Genomic DNA, 10,216 nt, shown 5'->3' on the forward strand with positions numbered 1-10,216 from the left:
TGGTAAGATTCTGATATCTGCATTATGCTGTAAATGTGAATTTCCTATATTTTAATCTAATCACCATGCGGCACTACAAGTTATTTTACTATGTTGAAATAGTTTTCCTAGGCAGTCTGTAAAGCTTCCAAAAGCTAAGCTTCTACTCCCTGTCTTTATCGTAAGAATTGTGATTTGTTTGACTCTGAAGGATGTCAGAACTAGAGGAATATTTTCCAATCTCTTCCATCATTTACTATTTCACAATTTTTCCTTGAAAAATTTTGCAGAAGCATCAGTTAACTATTTAATTTATTTTTGTGAAATATTGCCTTTTAGTGCGCAGAAGAGAGAATGCGTGGACTCATATCTAATATAATTAGACTTTCAAAACAGGAGAACCAGTAAAGTACATGGGCTGTGGGGACTGCGAGAATCTCAGTAAAGTACATGGGCTATGGTAGCTTGGGATGACTTGAGGTCAAAAGACAACCAGAGAATCATAGCAGATTGATTAACTAGTTCTTGAGGACTTGGTGCTTTAAACATTGTATGATAGATTTTTGTTTTAGCTATAAGGTAGTTGGTATTTTCAATTTTGAATCGGAATATGCAATGATGATGTATACTTGATATTTGGTTCATTTGTATAATAATGTATGAATTTTTTGGATGATATATAATATTGTTATCGTTGATTTTATCATTTTGTCGTTTTATAAAAATTGCAAAATTTAAAAATATACTACAATTATATAAAGTGTAAAAAACTGTTATAAAAGGTGCAAAAAATCGTTATGTATTCTAATTAAAGATAACGGTTAAAATCGTTATAAAAACTGTAAAAATCGTTATAAAAAGTGCATAAAATCGTTATAAAAAGTGCAAAAAACCGTTATGTATTCTATCAAAGATAACGGTTAAAACCGTTATAAAAAGTGCAAAAAACTGTTAACTATGATAAAAAAAAAATTAATACATAACGAAAAAATCTTAATACATAACGGTGAAAAACCGTTATGTATTCTATCAAAGATAACGGTTAAAACCGTTATAAAAAGTGCAAAAAACTGTTAACTATGATAAAAAAAAAATAAAAAAAATTAATACATAACGGAAAAATCTTAATACATAACTGTGAAAAACCGTTATGTATAACCTTTATAGATAACGGATGCGTACTGTTATGTATGACGCATCGTACCGTTATCTATGCTACTATACATAACGGTTTCGAAACCGTTGTGTATGACGTATAAAATAGATAACACCACTATACACAACGGTTTTTTTGCTCATAGATAATGGAAAAAATCCGTTATCTATGAGCGTTTTTCTAGTAGTGTTCTTTAGCAGGTGCGTCAATGGCTTAGCAATTTTTGAAAAGCCCTCAATGAATCTCCGATAATACCCTGCTAATCCTAGGAAACTACGAATTTCATGCGGCGTAGTCGGTGATCTCCACTCTTGTACTGCTCGAACTTTCGCCGGATCTACCTCAATCCCTCTCGCAGAAACGATGTGGCCGAGAAAATTGACTTCTTCGAGCCAAAACTCGCACTTACTGAACTTAGCATAAAGCTTTTCAGCTCGCAATCTCTCCAAAACGATCTTCAAATGCTCTTCATGTTCTTGTTTACTCCTCGAGTATATTAGTATATCATCTATGAAAACTAGCACGAACTTATCCAAGTATTCGTGAAAGACTCGGTTCATGAGATCCATAAATACTGCGGGGGCATTCGTCAAACCAAAAGGCATAACTATGAACTCATAGTGTCCGTATCTCGTGCGAAATGCCGTCTTCGGAATGTCTTCCGCTCGTACCTTCAACTGATGGTATCCCGTTCTCAAATCGATTTTTGAAAACGTGCATGCTCCTTGAAGTTGGTCGAATAAATCATCAATCCGGGGCAACGGATACTTATTCTTCAACGTCACTTTGTTTAACTCTCGGTAGTCGATACACAACCTCAAACTGCCATCTTTCTTCTTAACGAAAAGGACCGGCGCTCCCCACGGGGAAACACTAGGTCGAATAAAACCCATATCTAGAAGTTCTTGGAGTTGTAGCTTCAATTCTTGCAACTCTGCTGGGGCCATCCTGTATGGCGCTTTCGACATCGGTGCGACTCCAAGTTCAAGGTCAATCGTAAACTCAAGCTGTAGATCAGGTGGTAAACCTGGTAAAGTTTCAGGGAAAACGTCTTTGTACTCTCGCACAACTGGCACGTCATCAATATCTGCTTTGGATTCCTCCTCCTGGTTTAAAAATACGACATACGCGGTCGTGTCTTTCCTTTGTAAAAGCTTCTTGGCTTGCAAAGCCGAGATGATTGGCGTCTTCTTCCATTTTCCTTCAATGCCAACGAAGGAAGTAGGCTCTTGGCCAGGTGGCTGGAATGATATCTGTCTCTCCTTGCATTGTATCCTCGCATGGTTCTCTTCCAACCAATCCATTCCCAAAATTATATCCAAGTGCCACATAGGCATCAACCTCAAATTTTTAGCCTCGAGCTTTAGCGTTCCTAACTCGAATTCTACGCTAAGACAAACGTGTGAAACCGTAGTAGTTCTGCCTATGGGTGTAGTCACTTTCAGACATTGTGGAGCAGGCTTTACTTTCAGTTCTAAAGTATCTACACACGTGTGAGAGATAAAAGAATGCGATGCTCCAGTGTCGAACAAAACTACTATGGATACATCTTTCATCTCGCCTATACCTGTTAGATTTCCCCGATTCTGGCCTTGAGTTTTCTGGTTGATCGCAAACATTCTTTGATGATGTTGCAGTTGATTCGCCTGCGGGTGTAACACCCTAATCTAATTAAAGTGTTAAATATGAATTTAAATAACTTTTAATAGCGGAAGACCTCAAAAGAATAAGAAGTTTGATAAAATATATTTTCTTTCAAAATAAATTACTCCCTCCGTCCACCAATTAAAGGCCTAGGGGAAAAAACACGGGTTTTAAAAAAAAATGTATTTTTATTAGTTGAGTGGAGAAAGGGTCCCACTTTTTAAGAAGAAGTGTATTTTTATTAGTTGAGTGGAGAAAGGGTCCCACTTTTTTGTAAAGAATCTTTGACTTTTTTGATTAAATAATGAATAAAAACTTACCAAAAATAGATAGGCCTTGTTTTTGTGGACGTCCCAAAAAGGCAAGTAGGCCTTGAATTGGTGGACGGAGGGAGTATTAAATAAAATATTTTGAAATCACTTCAAATGGAGCAAACCCTTAAAAAAAATAAACTTTTACAAGCACTTTTAAAAGGATATCAACTTTTAAATAATATACTCAAAGACTAACTTTGAGTTAAAATCGACAATTAATCTCTTGTTTCAAAGCATGACATAATGATGTCATCAAAATACCTAAGTATTAAGTAAAAATTGTGCTAAGCAAAACTTTAAATACTTAAATTAGTTGAAAAATCAAATCAACTACTTGATAAATGACTTGATGCGCCCATTCGACCTTCCACGCGTCTCCAACGTAAAAAAAAATACATGAAAATGTTTAATATGGGATGAGCATACAGAATATACTCAGTGTGGGAAACATGCAATCATTGTCCACGTTAATAAAATGGTCAACACATACGCACTGCACTGTACTGATAACTGAAATTCGCACGGTGGCATACCAAGGACTTTAATGTCCTGGACCCATTGAGCGGGCCCCTGGCGAATAGGTTGCAACCCTTACTGTAACATGAAATCGCATTGTGGCATACCAAGGACGGTGAAGTCCTGGACCCATTGAGCGGGCCCCTAGCGATATAACTGAATTTACAACACATATGACAAACACATAATATTAAAATGGACAACAATTAACCACAGGTCCACAGCATGTACTGAAATAAATCTCACACCTTAAACTTGAACTTGAATGCTAACTCTGATAATTCAAATTAAAATCCATGTCCTAGTCGCGCCGCACCTAGTCAGATAAATTCAAATAATAACATATAAGGGCCTAACTGAATTTAAAAATACTTGAAATACTTGAAAGTTTATTTTATATGGCCTGATAAATTATTGGTCCAAATAATAAAAATAGATGATTACTAAAAGAAAATTCAACTAAATATTTAATTAAAGATATGTTCAACTCGTAAAACCTACTTCAGGCTCCAGTTTAATAAAAATTAGTAGCCCAAATCAAAGCCTAAATATGTTTATTAGTAAATTACATAAGTTAACTTAAAGAATTATCTTAAGCCCAGAATTTAAAGTCCAATTAAATAAAAATTAAGGCCCTAAAAGGCCCAATTTCTTATTTCTCTTTTAGGGGGGTGTATTCGTTGTGGATTTCCACAGACTTTAAAAAGTCCATGGAATTTAAATTCCATGGAATTCACATAGATTCCAGACGACTTTCAAAGAATTCGTGGTTGGATTTCACCCCGATTTTCACTGATTTTCGAAGACTTTACGGGATAATTTTAGAATTGAATTTCATGAAACCAGCGCCCGTGGAGAACTAGCGCCCGCTAGAAAAGACCCAGCGACCGCTGAGTTCTAGCGAGCGCTGGAAACCCAGCGAGCGCTGGGTTCCAGCGAGTTTGGATGTAATAAGAGGAGTTTGGAAACCCAGCGAGTTTGGAAACCCAGCGAGTTTGGCGCTGGGTTCAGACCAAAATGCCAATTTGGATGCTCATCAACTTGTGCTTACGCCTGAATCATTTAATGATGAGAAATCTCAACAATTCAAACTCCATGCCAATGTAATAAGAGGAGCTAAGCAAAACCAAAGATAAACAAAATTAATATCCAAATTCCAATATAAATAGGATTCAAATCCTACTGTAATGTTACACAAAGATCCCAATAGAATCAACAGCACAAGGGAAAAGATAACACACAAGAGATCAGCGCATTCTATAATGTTGAGTTCTTGTAGCCTGGCAGTGCTGCCCATTTAGTGAATACTTAATGGTTATATCCACGTCGCGGGGATTCTTCTTATTAGGCGCCACAGTCATGGTCCCCGTCAACGTCTCCCCTTTACAAATGCTGAGCACGTCTTCTAGGTATAAGACCGTCTGTTTCCAGTGAGTCGCACGGGACTTTGGCCCTTTGTAATAGAAGAGTTACAGTATGATTAAGAATTTTACTGTTCTAGCTCAGATAAGTGAGCCGCTGGGAACCCAGCGCCTGCTCAAATCCAGCGTGGGCTGGACACTCTCAACGATTGCTGAGTTCCAGCGTTTGCTGGCTTCTTGGCCGTGGGCGCTGGAACTCAATGCTCGCTTAAAACTTCATGGATTTCAATTCTCGTGGTTCTTGGCCGGATTTCGTCGTGTGTATTTTTTGGATGAAATCCATGAAAGTCATTCCGGATTTTAAGTCAATGGAATAACGAATACACCTAGATTTGTATGGATTTTAAAAAGTCTGGAACGAATACACCCAGATTTATATGGACTTTTAAAAGTCTTGAACGAATACACCCAGATTTCTGCAGACTTTTAAAAGTCTTTAACGAATACACCCAGACTTTTAAAATCCATAGAAATCCATCAAATTCCAGAACGAATACACCCCCTTAATATACGTATCACCCTCTCCTTCCTCAATTAACACAACACCAGACACACACCCAGCGCCACCGTGCGCCCCCTCCTCCGGCGAAACCTCCGCCAGCCACCGCCACAACCACGCTTCTCCCCTGTCGCTCGCCCGGCTAGCAGCAGCACCGCCATCGCCGCCCCCGCGTCGACAGCAGCACAGCCCAGCCGCCGCCTCCCCTTTTCCAGATCTAGCACCGCCCATCCGCCTCCTCTCTCTCTTCCCTCGCTTTCTCAGCCAGGTCAGCGCCGGCAGTAGCGCGGCCGTGACAGCAGCGACGCCACCGCTGCACCTCCCTTCGCCTCTCCGATTCGACAACAGCTGTTTCACCAACCTTCATCTCTAATCCTCTTCTAATTTCATTCTGGGTTGCTAATTTGATTTTATTCTATTTTAGATTAAGCAAGTTCAATTTATCAGGGCATCTGATTTTGTGAATCACAGTGTTGGGTATTTGGGTTTTCTTATCTGCTTAAAGGAATAATAGAAGAAAATATTTTCTCTATTGAAATCAAATCAGACTATGAAACAATAGAGTTTCTTTACCATTTTGAAGATGCGCAGTGAAAGACGAAGACATGATTCTTGCTTGAGTTTTGAAAATTATACAGGCAGTATAGGAAAGTGATGAATGATGAATCTGATATATATGAAAACATGGCGGTGAGCTGGTGATAGCTGAGGATAAAAATAAAAGACTATGGCGTTGAAGGATAGTGATCCAAGACTTTTGATTAATATAGCTTGGATGCTACGAAAACTGATCAAAGAATATGAATTGGTAATTATATTCTAAATATCTAATAAGTACTATTAAATAAGAATGGTTCAAATATACTTTAAGTATATGGCCCAAAATATTGTATATATTCGAATAATTTATTCATGGCTCAAATTAATTTAAAATCTTGAGAATGAAAATTATTTGCAAGTTGTAACAATTATTTCACTGTTTTTCACCTAACTAGGGGCGCGACTAGACGATTCATGAACTTGATACATAAAATATTTTTCAATGACTTTATAATTTAAAATTTAAATAAATACTTTACACTGAAATTTAAAATAACTTGAAAACAAATAATTTCATACTCCCTCCGTCCGCCAAAAGTATTCCACAATTACTATATTTGGCGTCCGCAAAAAATATTCCACTTTCCTTTTTAAGCCATGGTCCCATCATCCACCTTTATATTTTATCCTTACAAACACTTTTTATTTACAAAAAACCCACCCCAAATTCAATCTCAACCACACATCTCATAAAGTGGTGGGGCCCTTTCTCCACTACATCAACATCATCACACATTTTATTAAACTCCGTGCCCGGCCAAAGTGGAATACTTTTGGCGGACGGAGGGAGTATAATGTTTTGGTTTCGGGCTGTCACAGCGGGTCAGCTGGCTGTCTTCCTGGCTGATGTTGTCGATGGATTGCTTGCTGGCGTGCTGGCTGTGGTAGCGGTAGGGCTCCTTCCATGGCCTTGAGTTGCGGCTGGAATAGTCTCGGTCTTCCACCGGTTCCACTTTGTTGTCGGTTCGGGCATTGGTTGGAGTAATGTCCGACTCTTCCGCAGGTGAAACAACTATTTGTTCCCATCCTGCACTCTCCCAAATGTAACTTATTGCATTTTGGGCAGGGAGGTATTCCTCTTGGTCCTTGCACTGCTGCCGCTGGGGCTGCATAAGGTCGTTTATCTCTGTCTTGAGAAAATGGTGGCGCATTCTGACCTTGCCACGGCTTCTTAGGACCTTGGTTTCTCTCGTCCCACTTCCTTTTACCTTTCTGCCCTTGTCCATAAAAGGATTGACTCCCCGATTGAGCATTCGGGTTCACTTGGAGTACAGAGGGTTGACTCGTCTTTTCTGGCTGCATTGCCAGCTCCATGTCTAGTGCTCGGTTCAGTGCTTCAGCATAAGTAAGTGTGCTCTGACTTGCTAAAACAACTCGAATCTCTTGCTTCAAACCAGCACAAAATAATTCTGACATCTTCTCATCGGTATCTACTCGATATGGTGCATATCGAGCTAAGTCACAGAACAAACGGTCATATTCGGCTACCGTCTTATTTCCTTGCTTCAAACTCGCGAACTCCATTTCTTTCTTCCTGCGATAGCTACGTGGTATATATTTCTCAATTTTGAGCATATATTTATACATGGAGTCGTATAATGTTGAGTTTTGGCATTATTCATGCATTAATTAGAAAGTGCATTTCATATAAATGTCATTTGCATTTAGTCACCTAATTTTTGTATGTGCATTTGGCAATGAAGTCGAATGTGCATTTATAAAGAATTAGCATGCAATAAAAAAATAATAAAAATAAAATCAAACATTTAAGTACCTCATTCTCAAATAGGTGACGTAAATCTTTCAAGGCAGGTAAACTCCGAAACCTCCACCTCAAGCATCTAGGATGCGCAACCGCGTCAACGAGTCTCCCAACTTCATTTGCCAAGTGCGATAAGATCTCAAAGGACCAAATGTGCAACGCCCAAACTGGACCGTAGAAGTGATATTTCTTTTTTGGCTTGCACTTATAAGTGTAATGAGACAAAGTCTGATAGCTATATACTCCCCAAGGAAATCGGGAAAAATCATCCAAATCATCCACCATCGCCCAAATCCAGCTAGCCACGTACTTATCCGACTCATACCCCAATAACATCCCATAGAGCACTATAACATGGGCGACACGTAAATGTAAACTGTCATCCAGATCATCGATACGAAAAGTATTAAGTGTATCTACCAATTCAGCAATCCTAATTTGATGACCACCACAAAAAGTCCTAAACACCTTCACATTCCTTACATCATGATGATCTCCAATCACATCAAAATTAGATGATCCAAAGTGCAGACCTGTTATAAGTGCATAGTCCTTAGGGGAAAAATATATTTTACGCCCGTTAATGAAAAACCACATTCCATTATCGTCCGATTGTATTTGGCGAGAGACGACATAGTGCAGTGCCATACCACACTTAGGACCGGGCTTGAAATCAATAAAGTGCCCAAAACAACCCCCTAAAAATCTATCAAGCAACGGTTGCCCACCTGCATCAAGCAATGCCTTTTTAACAATGGCCAAATAATCTATCCTATAGTACGTGCTAACATTCGAGTGAACATTGATCGTACTAGGCCTCACAAAATCAGGAGCCACCTGTAATTAAAAGAAATATATTATATGACACATTAGATAATAGTTTATTACTTCAACTAACATTCATTAGAAAATGAGTAAATAAAATTACGATACAAAGATCCAAAGAGAGAATGAGCTATCATTATTAAAGTTCAACATATATATACATAGGACAGGGGCCATTATAAGTTCAAAATTCTACTCAAGTGGGTACATTCCTTCTTTTTTTAAATTTCTTTGTGAAATATGCAAAGTATCCACAATTAATATTACCACTTCAATCTGCAAAGTTCAAAAAATATTAGAATTATATAATAGTGGCACAAATTTTGCACTTCATCTTTTGAACTTTTCTTAGTATACATAATCATTAGTCACAATTGATTTCTTTTTAGCAATCTTTCATAAAATTAACAACTTATGAGCATTTTATTCCATCACCATAAAATTGACTTCGACCACAAGTTATCCTACTCTCACAAGCTGCCACATATCTCCCTTCACATGCAAACATCCCTAATATGCCACCACGCACTTCTCTTCAATCTCATACCTATTTAACTTTTAATCCCCCTCTATCTCTTTGTCATCTAACTCCAAATTAACCTCAACCCTTCTCTCTCATGCGTGTAGAGTAATCACGCAAATGCGTGTGGCGACTACAAAGAAATGAGCAACCCCAGCTCTCCCTACTCCATCTCAAGTTGAAGATCTCATCATCTAGACTTTAATTAATTAGTTTTATTAACTCTTTTGATTAATTAGTACTTTAAATTTTCAAATTTGTCGTTAACTAGGACTTTTTTTTTTGCATGTTGTGAGATTCTTGTTTTATCAAGACTTGATTTGGGTATTTATTCCTTGGTTCTTTACTAAATTGCATGGTCTTCACAATCGTCATGGCCCACTCCACTAATTAAATTTTAATCAAACCCTTAAAGATAATGATGGGCAGCGTTTGCGCCGAGCAGTAACACAAGCAAGAGGTGAAAGCGGAAACTAGAGATATTTCACGGAAATACAAGCAACTAGAGATATTACATCAAATATGATTCATAATGTTGGAAAAGGGTAGACTTACATCTTCATGTTCAGACATCTTCACAGTGGTTTCAGAAGGTCGCGCGGCGGAAACTCGAATTTTTCATGGCAAGAGGTGAAAGCGGAAACTTAAGCGTGCACGGCGGAAAGTCTGATGTAGAAGTAATGTTTTGGCGTGTGCAAGGCGGAAACACAAATATAGAGAAACAAATGAATTTAAGAACTTTAAGAGAATTTATGTTTGGGACACTTGGGTAGATAAAATTGTACTTTTATCTGACACCCCAAATCTTGAATTGACGTTTTTGTGTAGATTTTTAAATAAGAATAATACTTTAATGGATATGGATATGTAGTGTAGGAATCAATTAAAGTGGGTATATGGTGAATCAATTCTTGTAAAGTTGTGTAGATTTAAGTACTACCACTTATTTAATCATCTTTGCATCCCCTCAATCTTATCTA

General features: G+C 38.0%; 1 protein-coding gene and 1 long non-coding RNA gene across 4 annotated transcripts; both read right to left on the reverse strand.

The window, feature by feature from the left end:
- Nucleotides 1–3,248: 3,248 nt before the first annotated feature.
- On the reverse strand, nucleotides 3,249–6,328 carry LOC130992532 (uncharacterized). Its single transcript, XR_009091306.1, has 3 exons — nucleotides 6,103–6,328; nucleotides 3,858–3,925; nucleotides 3,249–3,765 (listed from the first exon to the last, which is right to left on the reverse strand). It is a non-coding gene; the product is annotated as an uncharacterized LOC130992532 (long non-coding RNA).
- Nucleotides 6,329–6,549: 221 nt separating this feature from the next.
- LOC130992646 (uncharacterized) lies at nucleotides 6,550–10,165 on the reverse strand. 3 transcript variants are annotated; one of them, XM_057917373.1, is made up of 3 exons: nucleotides 9,792–10,165; nucleotides 7,904–8,728; nucleotides 6,550–7,663 (listed from the first exon to the last, which is right to left on the reverse strand). In XM_057917373.1, exons 1-3 carry the CDS (start codon nucleotides 9,807–9,809, stop codon nucleotides 7,622–7,624), a joined length of 885 nt encoding a protein of 294 aa, XP_057773356.1. In that variant the 5' UTR covers nucleotides 9,810–10,165; the 3' UTR covers nucleotides 6,550–7,621. The 3 variants fall into 3 exon arrangements, with proteins under 3 accessions (XP_057773356.1, XP_057773355.1, XP_057773354.1); XM_057917372.1 differs by having other exon boundaries at nucleotides 6,550–7,672; XM_057917371.1 differs by having other exon boundaries at nucleotides 6,550–8,728.
- Between the last annotated feature and the right edge of the window lie 51 nt (nucleotides 10,166–10,216).

The sequence above is a fragment of the Salvia miltiorrhiza genome, chromosome 7, assembly GCF_028751815.1.
Source record: "Salvia miltiorrhiza cultivar Shanhuang (shh) chromosome 7, IMPLAD_Smil_shh, whole genome shotgun sequence".
NCBI lineage: Eukaryota > Viridiplantae > Streptophyta > Magnoliopsida > Lamiales > Lamiaceae > Salvia > Salvia miltiorrhiza.